The following is a 20,274-nucleotide window of genomic DNA, read 5'->3' as shown; positions in this document are numbered from 1 at the left end:
TGGGCTTTTACAGGTCTCCTAAAAACAAACCCTGAAGACTTTCTCTGCTCTTTCATCTTTAGCGCATCTCTCCGTTTCCTCTTGTCTCGCTAGAGGCCTGCTCTTCACTCACTGTTTGAGTCCAGTCAGCATGCTGATAAGTGTTTGCAAGCGCACAGGAGTGTAAGGCCTTGTCTGTTGGATTGTTTATGGATTATCCCAATTTGATAATGTTTTTACAAATAAGGCAAGAACTCACATAAAAAAGTTGTTTAAATCATTTATTAACTAAAACTTAAAAAGTACACAGTAAAAAAAAAAAGTGTTTTGAGTGTTACATGTATTAATGCATGTGTGTATAGAAAATATGAATTAATTCTACTGATGTTGATACTAGTTATAAAGCTTGAAAATACGAGCAAAGAAAAAATAAATTAAAGAAATAGTTATATAATTACAAATGGTTTAGGGACAGTCCTAAATATTTGGTTTATGTTATGACTTTTAAAATGCAGGGCTTCTCCTTCATACTTCACAGTTACATGAGATACAGTACAATGCTATAGATGAAATTAACAGATATAAACGGTTTTGTACTTGTGATTATATTTGAATAAATAGGGGATATTTATTATTAATGAAAAGCTGGCAAATTAATTAAACTCTTGGTGTATTACAGTTGGATTCTGGGTTGGTTTAAATCACATTTCAGAAATCCACAAAATAAAGTGCAACTTTTAAATCAAGAATGAATAGAATTTTGAGATTTGCATAATGAACATTTGAACCCAAGTCTGAAACATTAATAAAATGTCCTTGAACTGAACATTAAAACTGAAAAATGCAGTTAATGTGTTCTTTAAGTATGGTATCTTCTACAAGTGTCTCTCAGCCTATAGCAGTGACTAAGCTGCTGTGACTAAATGCAGGATGTAATTGGATTGGTTGGGTCATATTGAAGGGGTGTGGCATGTTGGCCATGTGGCTGAAGGTGGATGGTTTCTCATGCACACAACTGTCAAATTGCTGAAAGTGTTCTCCTCTTCTCTTCTTAGGTTTGCCTGACATTTTTCTATTGCGTGTCTGGATCGCATCTTTCTTCATAGTAAGTGGACGGTTCACCTGAATTCGCAAACACAGATATACACACTATAAACCATTTATACAATAATTATGCTATTTGATGTTACACAAATGGACTGGCAAGCATATTCAACATTAAAAAGAATCTATTTTAGGTGCAAACTAGATCATTTTATATACAAACCGCTTACAAGTGGAAATTCAACAAATATATAAGCAGAAATGTGATTCTCTCCTTCATATTGGTGTAGTCTGTGTATATACACAGTGTTACGGTATAAGGCTAGACATGTAAACATTTACTCACATTGTGTAGTTTGTAGTACAGACCACAAGCATTACAGACAGGTTCTCCATTGGCATTACGTCTCCAAAGTGTAGTGGTACCAGTCTGGCAGTTGGCACAACAGGTGCCTGCTCGTCTAGATGCTGACTGCAACATAAAAAAAATAAAAATAAATATGAAAACACCTGGTTGATGGGAAGTAACTGAGCAATGAGGAAAAAATAAAGCTTGTGAATAAAAATATAGTTGAACAGGAAATTAAAAAATAAATACATTTCTCATATTAGCAAAGCCTGGATCTATTCAAAATGTGGTCATTATTAAGGTTATTAATTAAATTATTTAATAAATGCACGATTTTCTCCTGTGCAAAGTATCTTATAACACATTATAAACATACTGAAAGACTGATGAATGGAGCCACAGTTAGACCCTATAGCAATGATATGAAAACCGCTGGTCCAAATCCTGTGTGGAATGTCAGAAAATGTAGAAGAGCATAGTGCACTGTCCTTTTCTTTTGGACGTAGACTAGCCGGCAGAGATGCACAGAAAATGTTCCTTTATAATTGTGACAAAATTACAATAATTACAAAATATAATATATGAGCCATTTTAACAAACTGAATGGAGCTTTGTCTCATAAAGTAAGAGAAGAGTATATGTGCATTGCTTAAGTATTATAAAAATAATATTTTTAGTTAATGATTTTAATAGGCAAGAAAATACTACTAAAACATGCTAAAATGATAAAGAAAAATACTTTTGGAAGACAGCCAACTTAATTAAGAAATAAAGAAATTAATACAGAAACAAGATGATGCTGACTTCAGAATCTTAACTTTAACTTGACTCTCAAACTGTCATGTCAAACAGAAGTACAACCTTAAATGCCATAAATTCAGATAACTATACAGAAATAGTAGATTCTCAACATGCCAAAAGCAAATACAGCAAGAAAACAACCGCAAAAGGAAGCGCTTTTGGGTCTCACAAAGTTATCGGTACCGGGCAGACATCCTGCCAAGGAAACAAATGGACCGAGCTGTCTCTGCAGGCATTCTTCAAATATACGACCTGTAGCTGATGCAGAAGCACTCGTCACACACTGACTAAAGAATAAGACCCGAAGCTAGTCAGCCTAATTTACAGCTAATACGCTCTAAATGGAGGGTCACACAAAATACACAGATGCAGTCACTTTCAAGCTGATTTATTATATTTCCCTTCAGTGACGGTAGTTCTGCAGCTGCTCTGTGCTTAACAATTACACTGGACTTTCATGAATATGAAATCACCAACAGTCGAACAGTGGCATTTTTCATCTTCATGAAAAATCAGGAAATTCTTCAGCATACACATATATTTGGTGTACAGGAATTTATAACATTACAACCATGGAATACACAAAATAAGGTAAAATGGCAAGCCTGCCAGGAATACAAGAATCTGATTTCTGGTCAAATTTTCACTGAATTCTAATTCATTACTTGCTATTTAAACCTGTCAATAGGGCCATGGAAACTCCCATTGGTCCATTACACACATCCAGACTAATGCCTTTCAGTCTTCTTCTCTCCTTCTCGCTTTGTCTGTACACATTCTCTGTAGTGCATTACATGGGCACAATATTACAGAAAATGAAACACTACAACAGTTTTTCCTGAAATGTTAATACTGTCTAGAGTTCCACATACATCAGTTTTATTTTTCATTAACATTTAGGCAATGACTTAAAAAATTATTTCTTCATTATACAATGTGTATTCTCAGAAAGCTCAAACTTGAACTGTGTTTATGTGAAGGTGCGTGTGTGTGGCACTTACCAGTCGGCGCTTGGGTCTGATGAGTGGTCGGTTCTGGCCGTTCATCTTGTGATAGAGTCCACATGCATTACAGAGATAATGACCTGTTCCATCTCTCCGCCACAGAGGAGTTGATGTAGCTCCACAGTTCACACATTCTCGCCCTTCAGGCACACATGCACAAAACGAGGAGACAGGAAATAAAAAAACAAATAAACAACTTATAATAAATAATGTCAGCATGAATATGTAGAGATAGATGACTAATTTGATATTTGTTTTACAGATATTCACACTTTTATAATTTTGGGATATCGGTCCTTCTAATTGGGTCTACCAATAAGTGCAATTATTACTACTGTGCCAAAAAGCAGAAATAAAACTAACTGAAATTGGTTCTGCATTTATGTTATTAAATATAAAAATAATCTGTAATCGATATGGTCAGATTACATATACAGAATATTTATTAGATATTAATATTGTATATATTGTATTTAGCTATTATTCTAATAAAGTGCATTTTCCTTTATTTCAATCCAGATGCACAAACTGTGCCTACTGCAACAGAGTTATGGCAACACATTACAGTACCCATGTATTTATAATTTATAGCAATACCAAAAAGTATACTGCTCCATAAAATTATTATAAAATAGAACATGTTCATTCAGTACTGAAATTATTATATTACATTAACACTATGTTTGGATCATTTACCGGATGTTTAAATTCAGACAGTGAATCTCTTGTAAATTCCACTGTTAATTCGAACGATGAACTCTGAACTTTACCTGAGAAAGCGCGGCTTTTGCTTTTGCATTTTGACATCATGTTGCTCGCACAGCTCCCGAGCAGACCCCTGGAATGAAACACACTGCCTGGGTACTCGTGCGCTCCAGGTAAAGCGTAATCAGAATATGAAGGTATAGTTGTAGTTTGTGCCAGATTGCCACGGATTGGACTGGTGTACTCCATCTTCATCCCGTCGACCAGATGGAGATGGCACTTCCCAGTGTCCCTCACAGAAGTACAAGCAGGGTCGGGGGACGCATCTTTGGGTGGGGTAGGGGGCAGGCAGTAGAGTTGAGGGTTGCAGTGTTGAGTCATGGACAGGCAAGGCATCGGAGCTGGGCCAGGCGTTCCGGTGCCGGTGTACAGGGAGTTTGCGTTGTCGGCGCCTGCTGAATGCAGAAGCGCTTTGCCCAGGTGGCTGACGGTCCATGTGCTGTGGTGCTGCGCCGCCGAAAAAGTCGATTTGCTGTTGTCCAGTATAGAGAGACCTTGAGTGTGTATAAGGTGAGGTCGACACATTGAGCCACCTGTAAGCCGTGCTGCCAAAAGGAGAGGAAAAATATATACACGTGCATAGTTAAAAGTCAATTCGATTCTAATATTTAATCCACTGTTAAAAAGTAGGTTTTACGCAATCCAAATGAGGAAACTCGAAAATGTTTTAAATCGCAACTATCAAAAGTGATTGACAAATAAAAACTTGTTGCGGGAGGCCAGATTGGAAAAGCAAGCCTATTACCGTCAGTTGGAATTAGAATTAATATCTCAAAATATTTGGAACCATCATAATTATTTTCTTCGATGTCAGATGTTATTTTAATTTCCGCGAAACGAAAACGCGTGTAATTATTTTTGTTTCTTAAATAGGCCTACTACTCAAATTTATACATTCGTTTAAACAGACATAGCCTAATCTAATACAGTCTATTAATATGATATTATATAACATTTAAATGTACAATACTAAAATAATAATCGTTGTATATTTAATTTGGGATATTTGTAAATAGCTACACTTAGGCTACTTAATATTCTTAATATACTTAATGCTCCAATCCAGTTTATTCAGAGTCGTCAAACTGAATTCGAGCGTGTGTTCATTGAAACTGGTATCACAGAATTAGCCTACACTATCATAACATTATTTAATAATAATAATAACAAAAGTAATTTTCTATTGGAATACGGTATAAAAGTAGAAGAGAATCATCTCTAAAGCATGGATCTGATTAGAAAAAAGAGAGAGAGAGAGAAAAAAGTGATGCAGTAAGAAAGCATATCCTTCGATCTCAAAATTACACTTACAATGAAAAACTAATAATTGTAATTAAGAAAAAAATGACAGAGCTCCAGGCCTACTCACCATGCGTTTGACTGTAAGACATTCGTGCACGAGTATGAGAGTGGGACCCGTGTGTGTGATAATAGGGGTTTCCCTGAGAGTCCAAATGACTAAGAAATACATCCACCTCGTCTGGTGGTAATAATGGGGTACCTGTCTCCATATATCCCGAATGATGTCCTAAACCAGCGTGCGGAGACACCGAGTCTGAGGTACCCATTAAGGCTGAATGATGGGCATGCATCATCCACCGGGGCTCCGCAGGGAGCTCCATCATCTGTAGATGCTCTCCCGTAGGACAGGGATGCGAGCTTTTGTGAGCGGTGAATTTTTTTTAACCTTTTTTTAAAAAGTTATTCCAAGTTCATCCAGCGAGTATGTTTTTTCCAAAGTTGTTTTCTTGAATGTCTTAAATATAAGCTTAATCAAGTACTCCTATAAGTGCGTAAGCCTAAATGACTAAAATAGCCTGACAGCCTAGTTCGCGCGACCCTTGCGCGTGCAAGGATCACAAAAATGCCACCACAGCTGATTAGCCCAGCTAAATGTGTTGGTGTGCACTGAGGTAGATCCTCAGATAATGCTCGAAACCAAATCCTGTGCGTTGGAAGAAAAGCAGAGGTTGAAAAAAATAGTCCTAGAACAGTAACCGACCTTCTTATCTCATCACTCCATAACGCGCCTATACGACTCAAAAAGTACCTACTCGTGCCTGTGAGGATGAGGGTGATCGCCACAGGTAGCCACACTAGCGACTAGTCAACAAAAAGTGTGCAAAAGAGTTGTATATGAGGCAGAGGCCGAGGGCGGACTCCTCCCTTCAGCATAAATGATTTTCTAGCCAATTAGAGTTCGCCTTTTTTTCCAGCTTGACACCTGAAACTTCAATTTACCCCACGCGTCTCTTTATCATTCGTTTCGCTGCAGGTCTGCGCTGCTAGTAGTTAGTGCACATTTCACACAGCAGCTTCCCGTAGCTTCGCGCGAATGGATAATAAGCCACTAATTGGTAACACTTAAAGTTTACATTAAGAAAAAAAACATACAAATAATTTGTACACATTTATAATGTTTATATAAAATTGATATTTAGGCCTAAATTTATATTAATTCTCTGAAAACTATATATCAAATAATGCAGACCGTATTGTGTTGCCAGTGAAATTGGTTGTAATTCTTAAGAACATTTAATCGGAGTTTATGAAATTTATGTAGCGCCTGGAGAAACCAGCGCATGCTCCAGTTGAGGCGAGTAGGCTTTTCTTTTTTTCCCTCTACGAAGCAATGCAATGCAACGTCCTCCATCGACTTCTCCTGATCTTTAATAATTCAGGGAATAAGTTTCTGGCCAGTGCGCGCGTATTGTCTGTCTCGGCAGATATGTCTCGTGCGCGGTCAATGACAACACGAAACCGCTGACCACCTACCCTGACTCTCATAAGATCTTTGATGAAGTGAGTCAGCCAGGGTGAATGAGAGAGCGAGAGAGAGAGATGACATTCCTTCAAAGCGCCTGTCGTTGCCATTCAAAATTAGACAACTGCAGTCATTTGGCACGTAAATCTGACGTAAATCGATCTGTAAATGAAGTGGTGTGCTATATATTTATGTTATATATTTGGATAAGGATTAAACCAAAAGAACAAAACAGCTGATTTAGATGTTTGTTAGTTCTAACATTCATCCAAACATGCACATCAAATGATAAACCAGACAATAAATAATACTTTTGTTCTTATGTATTTATTGCACTGTGATCGAAAAGTGACTGAAAGAATTAAGTTTATCACATAAATTCCATTTTACAATTTGGTTTGGATGTTTTATGTAAAGAAAACAATCCTTCTTCTCATGCTTCAGATTTTAAGTAATCAAAAGGCTCCAAAAGGTGAAGAGCAGCACTGAATAATTTCCAGTATTTATATTATGGAGTCAGCCCATTAGGATGACCGAGTGCTTCATTGTGCAGTCTTTTGTTGTGTTCCTTCTGCATCTGATGGAGCAGTTTGAACAAATCTTAAGATTTCATAAAACCTGCATGATAAACATTTTAACCTGGATTTTACCTTGAACCTTGGACATTTTAACACTCTCTCTTATTCTCTCTGTGCCCTCCTCTCACTCTCACTTTCTCTCTTTCCACTTGACAGTGTAAGCTAAACAACATAGCCCGTGATCCCTTAATTGCCTGTTCATTTCCTCCGCAAAAGAGTATCAGGAAGGCAGTATTAACAGCATACTGCAGTAACAATGTGTCAGTCATCTTTTCCCTTTCTCAAACAAAAGACCAGAAAGGAATGTTAACCTGCCCACAATATATATCCACAGTCTTAACTGTCATTACAAGTCTTGATTTTACCTACACTGAGATTTGTCCATTTTTGTTTTTGTTTTGTTTTATCACATCTGCATTTATACTTTTTTATTCTGTAAAGAAATAATATTAGTATTAGACAGATCTTTTAATAAACCCGATTTACACATATAAACAGATTACAGTTAAGGACTTTAATTATGAAATAGATAAATTTTTTCATTATGATATTTACGTCTTTGACAAGATGATGATCTGAAGATGGTGATCTGAAACCATACTTTTGTCCTGAATTGGATAATGTTCAAATCATAAGGACTTTAGTGTGTGTGTGTGTGTGTGTGTGTGTGTATGTGTGTGTGTGTGTGTACATTTTCTGCATCTGTTTGTGAATGATAGTGAATGTGTGTGAAGATGTTGTAGTGTGAATAACCCTCTCCCCCTCCCATACCCAGAATGCCTTGCAGGCCTGGTTTTCACCACATCAGGATACAGGGCTGCTGGCTGAATTCCGGTATGAAACGGAGCGCTGGTACACCGCAATCTGTGTGTCATACACTTGCACATCCCTCTTCAGACAGATGGACAGGTGCTGTAACGGACACTTGCCTATACTCACATGTAACATTCATTAAGTGCACAGCATCAATTAATTTCATGTCACACACAAACAAACTTTTCATCTCTAATCCATTCTGTGCAGAAAACTACCAGAGCAACATCACACACATATTAGAGCTGATGCTTCAGATTTCAGCCAGGATACTTTCAAAATTAGTGTACTTTGATCTTAAATTATTAATCGTGAATATGCTAAGAATGTATGCCTGTATAAAATCTTTTAGCGATGGAGTCAGGTGTATTTTGTGATACTAGTAAGTTAGTAGTTCGCCTTAAAGGCCCAATGAAGGCGAATTAGCCAAAGCTATATTCCAACATCTTTTTATTCATAGTTGGGAAGCCCTAGCATGGAGTTTTCTGTTCATATCATGTGCTCAAGAGCAAGTTATTAGATATTTCAAAACTGATGTCACATTACAACTTTATTCTGACATTCAAATGAATGTTTATACCTTTAAATCAGTATGAAAATAGGCCTCTCTGGTTAAATTAGATTTCTAAAAATCTAAAAGTGTCAGTTCACAAGATCAAAAGCAAAGTCACTGCTATGTATTAGTGTAGAGCCATATTAAATAAATGTATTACTATGTTTTGGTTGTGTAAGTGCATGGCAGTAGGACAGAACTAATATGAAAGAAAAGAGTAAGCTAAAAAAAAAAGTGTTGGGGACAAGAGCGACTCAACTCTTGGATCTCAGGCTATATTTTTATTCATATTTGGATTAGGTGATAAATAGCTGTTGTTCCGCTGTCCCCATTATGTTTAGTTATAATAGACTTCTGTTAATAATCTACTGAGATGGCACTGAGCACCTTTAGCATGCTTCAATCAAAACGAAAGGTCTGAACATCAGATTTTCAGTCATTTTTAACTCAAAGCTGCCATCTTCTGGCCATTTTTGCCTTTCTGAACCATAGAGCTTCAATTGAACCAAGATAACATGCTCAACACGCACCCTCCCGATTATTTCAGGCCCTGTTTTCCAATTAACCTGCTTGATTAGAATGAATAGTGACAAATATGTATGCCATATGTATGTATGTCATCTTATTTAGATGATGAAAATACAATATATCAAAGATTACATCACATTAAGTGGCTTTTCAACTTTAGCACGGTCTGCTTCTGAAGCATATTTAGATGTTGAAAGTTCCTTGGAGACAAATGCACACAAGCTTTTCCCCTCTATGTGCAGTATGCAGAAATGTGTGGTAAGAGTGTATGTGTGCATGAGTGTTTTCAGCTTTAAGGGGATGTGCTGGGTAACTGTTGCCCGCTTTGGGTTTCCGGACTGGGTGCCTGCAGACTGTTAGTTCCCCCTCTCCCTCTCGATTTATCTCTCTCCCCATCACTCCTTTTATCTCCTTATCATACCAGCCAGGCACTCAGCCAGGATACTGTGGTAACAGCCGAGCTGCCTTCTGCTTCACCATAGTGATCTTGATGGTGGAAACGAGAAGAGCAGAGAAGCCTTCATTGAGAGTAACTAGGTTTATTTGTTCTGATTTTGATCCACTTGATTCATTTGCCAGCCAATCAAACAAGGTGACATATGATGGACTGAATGTCCACAAAGAGGCCTTTACCAATGCCATCCACATTTGTGGGTGAGCATCAAATCCTCATGGTCTGTACATACTTAAAAATATGTCAATAAAAAGCTGTATTTCCACTTGTAAGATACAGACAGGCTGTTGAGAGCAAAAATATCCCCAAACCCCTGTGCAGAATAATTTTCTGATGTCCCATGTTCTCTTGTGTTCTGTAGACACAGGCCTGACAAAAGTCATCCAACTGTATGGATGAAAACAGTCTTTAAACTGCAGTGTGCTGCGGCATGACTATCTGTTTGAATGTGTATGTTAGTGAGTGTATGTGAAATATCATATCTGGTTGGTAGTCAGCAGATCATAGGCAAAAGGGTATTAATAGATACTGAGAACATGATGAACAGACTGGCAGCTCTTTGTGAATACGGCTAAAAGGAGCAGATTCACACCACTGTTCGCCCTCTATAACACACACACTTTCTGTCTTTCAGGCATCAGGGTGCAGAGGTGCGTCTTATTAATGCCATGTGCATGTGAGTTTGTTTGTGTACATTTTGTAACCTAGGATGCCATCGCACTGAAATCTCAACACTGTGACCGCAGTGGCTTACAAGAAACTCTTAGCTTTTTTCACCCCAAACCCAATCCATCCACAGTTTACTGTTATCATTTATAGTCAAAGATGTGATTAGGATTTTTGTCTTAGAATGTATCAGTGGATAGTTTTGGTATGGCAGCCGTTCACCTGGAGACTGAACAGAGAAAGTGTATGGGTAGAAATGAGCTCAGCATAAAACAAGGCCTTCGATCAGTCATTTGATACCTGTTTATGTTTATTTCAGATGATGACTGAGAACTTTTCTATGCATAATTTTGGATTTTATTTCACTGTAAGTGTAGCACATCCACAAGGGCCAAGGGCAGGGAGGCCAATTCAGCACCTGGACTCTTCTACTACAAAGCCATGCTGTTGTAATAGCTGCAGTATGTGGTTTTGTATTTCCCTGCTGAAATACACGTCGTCTGGAGGGGAGCATATGTTGCTCTAAAACCTTTATATACCTTTCAGCATTCATAGTGCCTTCCAAAACATGCCAGCTACCCATACCGTATGCACTTATGCACCCTCATACCATCAGAGATGCTGGCTTTTGAACTCAACGCTGATAACACGCTGGAGGGTCTCCCTCCTCTTTAGGACACGGCATCCGTGATTTCCAACAAGAACTTTTCCACTTGTCAATGGTCCATTACTTTTCCACTTTGAAATGCTCCATTTTAAATGAGCTTTGGCCCACAGGACACGACGGCGCTTCTGGACCATGTTCACATATGGCTTCCTTTTTGCATAATAAGAGTTTTAATTGGCATCTGCAGATGGCACGGCGGATTGTGTTTACATACAGTGGTTTCTGGAAGTATTCCTGGGCACATTTAGTAATGTCAATGACAGAATCATGCCCGATGAGTGATGCAGTGTCATCTGAGGGCCCGAAGACCACGGGCATCTAACAAAGGTCTTCGGCCTTGTCCCTTACACACAGAGATTTCTCCAGTTTCTTTTAATTTTTTGATGATGTTATGCACTGTAGATGATGAGGTTTGCAAAGCCTTTGCAATTTGATGTTGAGGAACATTGTTTTTAAAGTATTCCACAATGTTTTTATGCACTCTTTCACAGATTGGAGAGCCTCTGCCCATCTTTACTTCTGAGAGACTCTGCCTCTAAGACATCCCTTTTATAGCTAATCATGTTACAGACCTGATGTCAATTAACATAATTAGTTGCTAGATGTTCTCCCAACTGAATCAATTCAAAATTTCTTGCTTTTTCAGCCCTTTGTTGCCCCATGCCAACTTTTTTGAGACCTTTAGCAGGCAACAAATTTGAAATGAGCTCATTTAGTGGATAAAAGTGTAAAATTTCTCCATTTAAACCTTTATGTTCTCTATGTTCTATTGTGAATAAAATATTTGCTCGTGTTATTTGAAAGTCTTTTAGTTTTCATTTTATTCAAATTTAAAAAAACGTCCCAACATTTCCGGAATTCGGGTTGTAGCTATGAGGATAAAATGCAGTCAGCCAGTCATTATCACAGAAGAAACACTGATGGGGTGATCAGGACCCTGAAGTGAAGGCTTAACATTTGCACAATATATAGAATATTGGTCATTATATAGATTTGGCAACAGAAAAATTTGAGGGAAGTTTTCTATAGAGTTGTTTAATAAACTTAACAATAAAAGAAAGTAGCGTCAGATCTTTTTCTGTATTATGACATATTTGAGAAAAAGGATTATCAAAAAAGGAAAAATGTAAGGCAGTGTCTTGGTTCTACTCACAAGTGATTGGATGCAGGCATATTGGCTGATGCCGAGCTTGCAGTCAGTTATAAGAAAGGGGTGGAATTTAAGCAGATTAAATGGTCGCATATGTCACCTGTCATTTCACTAAAAGATTCAGTTGTTTTGAACATTTTGAGTCATTTTCAGAACATTTTGATTAAGAAAGACAAGATTAAGAAAAGAATCAAGAAAATTGATCACAGCAAGATCAATAACATGCATTTAGAACATAAATTTTCGACTTCAAATAAAGACCATGTTTAAAAAAAATCAATTCCTGTATTTACAGCACAAATAGCGTTTGATAGTTTATTTGCATCTCAAAAAACAACTGTAACTGAAAATGGATAATATACACTGAGTAAAGGAGTCCAGTTAAAATATGACCTATTTTTTCCTAAATAAATGTTTATAAATGTGTTCTCATGTAATACAATTATCTAAAAATCTCAAGTTCAATACAGTATAATGGCAGGTCTGGGTTATATAATTACAAGCCATTATTTAATTGAAATACGTAGTGCAAGATTATGATCACATATCAACATGTTCCTTAGCTCCGCCTTGGTCTAGTTTTCATTTCAACACTCTTGAATGAGTATCGTTCCCCTGTGCGATAGTCAGTCAGGATATACCAGGTGCCCCAGTAGATACCATCCGTGATGCCGCTGTAACGCCCCTGATAGTAGCGTCCATTGAGGTTAGCAGCCAAACAGGAATCAAACCACCAGCCTGCACCATAATAACGGGCACAGTTACCAGCAGTGTAGCGATCATGATCACGGTCATATGTACTGAAAGCTTTGCCATCGTGATTGTACTGTTTGCTGTAACTGAATGCATTGCCAGCATCTCCATGATAATCTCGAGCAGTTAGGCGGAACCTTATGGAGAGAAGAACATACATGCGTCATCATAAGAAACCGAACTATTTCATGGCTTGTTTAAACTCTGCTTTGATACTAGTCTTACAATAGAAACTAGAATGTGTGCATATACCTTTGGTTTTCTCCTGCCACTTTAAAGTTGTTATAGTTTGCATGACGTGTCTGCTCGTGCCAGTCTTGCAGAGTGATGCGGAGCGTGTGATGCCCACTTGCGGTTAGTGCGTAAAGAACTGCATTCCCTAACCAGTGCTCTGTCTGCGGGGAGCCAAATCCATCACGATACTCCTGCCAGGTTCGGTTAAAATCAGTTTGTCCATCAAACCGGCGTTGGAACACCGTCCATCCCCCACCAACCATGTCACACACGGCCTGGAACAGACAAGTTATAAAGAAAACACACATACACAGGGTTCCTACGGGGTTAGGAAAAGTATGGAATTTGATTTGAGTATTTTCCAGGTCTGGAAAAGAATGGAAAAAAGAAAGCAGAGTATGGAAAAATATTTGTTTCCAGACTTTTTCCCCTATTTAGTTTTTTGATAACAGAAAATTCTTAATTTAGTGAAAATAAATTTATTGTACAAGAAGTGAGGTTTCATGGCAGCTGCTGTTTAGTGATCCAAATATGACTGAATGAATTCAGTGTGCACTTTTTCATTATGCAAAATGCAGGTTAGAAGCATTTTTGGTTTCTTCAACACTATATTATTAGCACCGTATTACATAACTCAAGGACATTTACAAAAATAAAAAAACACACAAACTTTTATGTGTGCACAAGAAACCATTAAATTTAGCATATAGGACAATGCACACTGAGCCACCTGTTGTGCCATTAGCCCATTTAGCGGTGTGCTTTCTTGGCCGCCACTGACTATGCATTAAAGAGACCTGAGGCCTTGAAATATGGCATACTGCCCCAATGAAAGCCAAATCTTAAACACTTTTTACAGTACCAGTCTTTTTTATAGACCCTTGAACTTGGCAAATGTTATGCCATCAGCCCATTTCGTGTCATAGTTTATCCACCACCACAGAGGATGAGTAAAATTGGACATTAGGCCTTGATATTAGAGGTACTACCATAAGAAAAGCAAAATTTTGAGCAGGTAGATCTCTGTTCATTCATATGCATCCCTGGTATCTTTATATTCATAGTAAGATGGGAGTGATACACAAAGGAAATAGGTTATATAAAACTAGATATTGTAATGTGTAAGAATGCAAAACATTCCCATGCACATCTGTATTTTTGAATTATTTATTATTTTTTATATTAGGGACTCTGTATGTATGTTGTCACTTCGAGAAAATCAATGAAAAAAAATCATAAGAAAATAAAAATATTTACAGATGACTGTATACAGATGACCGATGTACTATATACCAAATATAAAGCTGCAAATAATTCTCTATGAACCATTTATGTTAAATATGGTCTGAAAATCTACTGAGAGGTTTGGAAATTTGAGTCTGGAAAAGAATGGAATTTTGAAATGGAAAATGTGTAGGAACCCAGCATATAGGCCTAGAGTTGTCTCCAAAACTATCTGAACTTAAAAAGAAAAAATTCTTTCATCATTTACTCATCCTCCCAATCTGCATGCTTGTGTTTTTTGGAACACAAAATAGCTTAAAAATGTTTCCATGGGGTTATTTTGTCCACCCAATGAATGTCAGTGTTCCAAACGTACACTTATTTACGTACTATTATAGTTTTTATTAGAACTTTGAATAGGCTTTATAGCTTTTATTTCCATACTTTCAGTTTTCATTTAATTTTAGTTAAAGTTTTTAGTAATTTTGTTTGTTTTGTAATTATTTTTTTTTTTTTACATTACTATTTAGGTGTAATTTATTTATATTTCAGTTTTAATCTTAGTTTCCAGTTAGTAATTTTAGTGCTTCAACTTAAACTAAACGGAAAGTAGGAAAACTAAACTTAAACTAAACAGAAATTACTGAACTGAAAAAGGTTTTTATTTTGTTTTATTTTATTTCAGTTTTATTTCAATCAGCAAAAACATTTTAATAGTTTTAGTTGACGATAATAACCCTTTGATGATGCCGGGTGATCAAACCAGTGATCTTCAAAATATTCTTTTGTGTTTCGCAAAAAGAAATGCATACTCGCATAGGTTTGTAAATGATAGCATGAAGACTTTCATTTTGAATTTGAATTTTTGAGTGAACTATCCCTTTAAGTCACACTGGACATGTATTAGGTTGTAAATATCAATCCAAGTGGAATGTACTTCGCAACATTTACATTTATGCATTTGGCAGACAATTTATGCCATTTATAGTATTTATCAATTAATGCATTCCCTGGGATGATGATTTACTGTTTTTTCTACAGGAATGTTTGTTGGGTTCCAGTTTTTTAAAACAATAGTACACTGTACACTAATGTTTGTACCTCTAGCGCTGGCCGCTTCGGATCTGGTTGTATGGTGTAGATTCCATTCTCTTTGATTCCTAATTGGTAGATCTCATGACAATCTTGAGGATAAAGCCCTGCAGAGGGAGGCACTGCCGTATAGACCCAAACAAAACATCTGTGAACATTTGTGCAATAAATGTACTTGTAGTCTGCTGGACTGCTTGGGGTGTTTGTTCTGTGTGTGTGTGTGTGGCTCACCTGTAGGAGTCCTTGGTTTGAGGCCATTAGGTTTAGAATCTGTGATACTCTTCAGCAACAGCAGCAAGTCTTTCTCACCATTTTTGCCCACCACACTTTCTATGACAGACAGAGAAACTCCCTTAGTCTAAAAATTCTAAAGGAATGTATTATTTTCTACAGGATTCCTGTTAGATTTGCTATCATGATTTTGAACCAATCCAAATAAATTATAATGACTATTGCTAATATTCCCAAATGAATATAATGCCCCTGTAGGACATAAACATAATTGATTTACGATTTAAAACTCCCTCTGATATTCCCTGTCAAATACAAAGCAATATGATTCAAACAACCAAATAAAATCTTTGTTTCTACAGAAAAAACATAGAAAAGGGAATATATCTGATGCAAAACATTTTTACTTTTACATTTTTAGAGTGTTTTTAAGAATAAATTATTTGATTATTTGCTAGTTGGCTATCTGAGGATGGTTAGAGTTTGTTGTGAGGTTATACAAAGGTTAGAGAAAGGTAATGAGAGGGTCAGATTGGGGCTGTCAAGGGTCAGTTTTCTTGCATTCCTAAGAACACCACTGTTTGCTGAGCGTAAATTAGGTGTTAACTTAATTGATAGAACAGCAGGAATGAAAGAATTATTTATGAAAGGCAAGCGTAGTTATTATGCTTTATTAACTGCACACATTAATATGATTTATTTAGGCATGTCGTTTCATTTTTTCATCCAGAAAGAAATGTAAGAGTTATATTTTGTGGAATATAATGACCGAGTCTGGTGGCCATCTCTCTGAGTCTCTGACTATGGCAGTGGAGGTCACATTCTGTCAGCACTGCCGCCATGAGAGCCAGAAAAGCTACTAGTGAGTCAGACCCGTCTCCCTGACTCACAACCACTGATTCATGTTGCAGCATACAGCGCTGAAGCTGGATGAGACGTTCAGATGTATCAGACACCTGCAGGACACATATAAATATACACAGACATAAAAACACAAAGAACATGCATCTTGCATCTCACCATACTTTACATAGTTTACCGATTCTCCATATTCTAACACTTTAACTTTAGTGTGAGTAGTTGTACTACTGTACATTTCTGCCATATGGACATCAGCTTGAGATAGTCACCACTGATTAGCTATTACTAAATATAATGCAGAAACTTTAATTTTCTGTAAAGCTGCTTTGCAATGATTTGCATTGTGAAAAGAGCTGTACAAATAAACTTGAATGGAATTGTTAATGTTTATTCATTATATATTTTTTTTCCATTTCATTAAATATTTTTCTAAAAAAAAAAATAACACTGACGCACGCATGCATTCATTCATTCTTTGTATTCTTGGTAAAAAAACAAAACAAGGTAACTAAAAAGTTATAATAGTCCAGCACTCTGACACACAATAGAAAATCTGACATACAAAATATATGCTTCATAATTTACATGTTTGCTTCAAGAAACCCCATAAATTATATGACTACTTAGTACTTAGTATGTCCTTTTACTCATACTGCTGTCTTAAATGCAAAATATTTAAGGATGTGTGCTATTGAATTGAACCAGTTTATTATTAAACAGGCAAATTATTATTAAACAGGCAAATAATGAAGACAGGAATGGATAAAATATACTAATATATATTTTACACTACTACACACATCCACAAAAAGCCTTGTGTTATTGGTATAGTACCAACATATGAAAACATTCTATATTTTTTATAATACACAAAATAAAAACAACTAATATTAATAAAATATAAAACTAAACTATATATATATATATATATATATATATATATATATATTAAGATTATATAAAAATGAATAATACTTCTACAGCATTTATTAATCTTAATGGTAATGTAAACATTTACTTCCATTAAGATTAATAAATCTTACATGTTTAAAATCGTTCTGTTAAAATGTTATTTAAAGGTATTTGTGACCAGTAATACACTGGCAGTGCTTACCTGTGCGGTTTTACGGTTCTCTGGAGTCTTTCTAATTCGCGAGTCCTGAGAGTGAGGTTGATGTATTTTAGAGGGTGATGCTGTTGCACTGCAGCACCCCTCACATCTGCCGTTGGGTGGCCCGGCCACCAGGATGTCCCTCTGACACAGCACACAGACACACATCATGTATGCTCCTACCAAGAGCAAGGGCACAACTCGCACAAACATGCTGCTCAGACCGTAACACAAGTCCAAAGAGATATTATGCACCTGTTCCCTGTCTGTTCTCTCTCTCTACTGTACCGGTATTTACTTTACACTACTTATCTTCAATAGGATTTTCTGTAGCCACACTCCTGTGTTCAGATCAATATCATCTGCAGTCTATCATGTCCTACACATGGTCTTTCTTTCTCACTATGTGCTCGTCAGAGTGTCCTCTCCTGTTTTTCTCTTTATTTGATCTTCTCTATCCCTCCCTCTCGCTCTGCTGCATGCTCTCTTCTGTTTGTCAGGCTCTTTTGGCTCAGATTCCTAGATAACTGCGGCTCTTTGCTGTCTGACATGCACCAGTACACCCACCCCCTAGCACACACAAATACACACACTTGTACCTATATGTCTACATGCACATGCAAACACTCGGCGTGTAACTGGTCACATTAAATTTCACAATCAAATCCATATAGAATCTACAAATAATCTCACACTCTCATACAGTCACATTCAAATACAAAGATAAACATCCTCATCAGGTTTTACCTAAAACTCTTCACTGTGTTTGTGTCTTGTTTTGAAGTGGGTGTAAAGTTTATTGAGTTTTAAGGTCATAAAAACTTGGAATTCCTCTTTTAACACTCTTATTAAAAGACAGACAGGCGCACACTAATATATATAAACAGAAACAGGCAGGAGAAGGAGAAAACTCTTTTGAATAGGATGACCTGTGCTACACTTTGACCTTTAACCTTTCGATGTCTCTAAAGAGAAGGCGCTAGACCTATTTTATTGAGAGGTGTTTGCTCTTTGTGTGAATGTGTGCAACAGGAAGTGGCTATAACAGCTGTGTAATTGTAAATGTGCTAACATGCACATCACAGTCAAGGCATGACCCACCTGTAGGTCTGTAATGAACAGATCAAAAATCATTGTATGTTGGATTATTTTCTCATCAAAGTGTAATTAATCTGGGTACAGAAAAGTAGGACACGTTGGCAATTTGTAATGAATTTAAGATGTATGTGACCTGTTATCATGTGTCACACCTACAAGGTTTGGAAGATGATGTGAACACCTTGTACATGTGTACAATCACAACACAAACCATTATCAGTAGATAGACTGCCATCTAGTGCTGAATGTCTGGAATGAAGGCAATTATTTTGAAAAAAAATTAAATTCTTTCTGTTTTATTTCTAAGAAACTGATGTGTTGCAGAATAATTAACCTTCACGACCTGCAGACATGATGCATCCTTATTCAGGTTTTCCTTTATTATTATTATTATTATTACCTTGATGAAAAATACCTACTTATTGTATAGCATTAGTTTTTAGTTCATTTACATCTGGAAAAAATGTTATGAAGCTTTTTTCCATTTATGTGATGGGTGGGGTCACATAAAATATGTTCTCAATTTCTGACCTAAACAACAAAGAAATCACGTGCACATTTCTAAAATAATCAAACAAATGAACACCAGTGATTTTAAGATCACACACACACACACCCTTCTAATGAACATGTTTGACTACTTTAGTAATTTCTATGAGTACAAATCTTAATGTTAAAGCATATAACGATATTCTAGGGAACTGTGTCCTTCTAATTTTATAGCAACAGTTTGGACAGGACCCTGAAGCCTGACAATTATCTGATGAAAGTCACAACTGAAGAAATGTGTGTGCTTGATGTGTGAAAACAATGATCATTGGTTCTCATGTCAAGCACGCACATTTGAACTTCCCTTTACCATATTTATTGTGCATAAGATAAAATAAAAATGTAATGTACTTTTCAAGATGAAATAAAATTGTAAGGAGTAAAAAGTACTGTTTTTCTTCAGAAATGTAATCAAGTAAAAGTTCAAGTAAGTTGTACTTGAATAAAGTACAAATCCCCAAAATAATACTTAAGTAAAGTAATCAAGTAAAATTACTCAAGTATTTATTACTCAAAGGGTCCTGCCCAAACTGTTGCTGTAAAATTAGAAGCACACAATTCCCTAGAATATCATTATATGCTTAATTAAGATTTGTACTCATAGAAATTACTTAAGTAGTCAAACCTGTTCATTAGAAGGGGGTGACCCAATACTTTTGGAAATATAGTGTATGTATATATATATATATTATATATACATATATATATATATATATATATATATATATATATATATATATATATATGCCCTTTATATGTTTTGAAACTCTCAGGAGTATACCTGTATCTAATGGAAGGAGTAACTACTCTGTGGCGACCCCTGAAGTTTTTAAACAGCACATGCCAGAGTAAGGGTGGGGTTTGCTCAAGATTTTTGAAAAATACCCCATTGTTAGTTAGACTCTCTGTTAAACTAAACTTAGATTTATTATCATAATCATAATTTAAACTATATCCTCCTGAGACCCCCCCTCCTCCCAAAAAAAACAGTTTTGTGAATTTAGTA

At 36.4% G+C, this 20,274-nt stretch overlaps 2 protein-coding genes across 2 annotated transcripts; both read right to left on the bottom strand.

Annotated features, from left to right (window-relative positions):
* Positions 1-242: 242 nt before the first annotated feature.
* Positions 243-6,063, bottom strand: gata2b (GATA binding protein 2b). Its single transcript, XM_079376559.1, has 5 exons — positions 5,312-6,063; positions 3,948-4,487; positions 3,175-3,317; positions 1,370-1,495; positions 243-1,101 (listed from the first exon to the last, which is right to left on the bottom strand). Exons 1-5 carry the CDS (start codon positions 5,565-5,567, stop codon positions 868-870), a joined length of 1,299 nt encoding a protein of 432 aa, XP_079232685.1. The 5' UTR covers positions 5,568-6,063; the 3' UTR covers positions 243-867.
* Positions 6,064-12,385: 6,322 nt separating this feature from the next.
* LOC306844434 (fibrinogen-like protein 1) lies at positions 12,386-18,029 on the bottom strand. Its single transcript, XM_079376561.1, has 6 exons — positions 17,625-18,029; positions 16,419-16,605; positions 15,650-15,748; positions 15,428-15,540; positions 13,121-13,377; positions 12,386-13,005 (listed from the first exon to the last, which is right to left on the bottom strand). Exons 1-6 carry the CDS (start codon positions 17,832-17,834, stop codon positions 12,675-12,677), a joined length of 1,197 nt encoding a protein of 398 aa, XP_079232687.1. The 5' UTR covers positions 17,835-18,029; the 3' UTR covers positions 12,386-12,674.
* Between the last annotated feature and the right edge of the window lie 2,245 nt (positions 18,030-20,274).

This window comes from Barbus barbus, assembly GCF_936440315.1.
Source record: "Barbus barbus genome assembly, chromosome: 25".
Taxonomy (NCBI): Eukaryota; Metazoa; Chordata; class Actinopteri; order Cypriniformes; family Cyprinidae; genus Barbus; species Barbus barbus.
The sequence above is the reverse complement of the archived record's forward strand: the minus strand, read 5'-3'. Positions and strand labels throughout refer to the sequence as shown.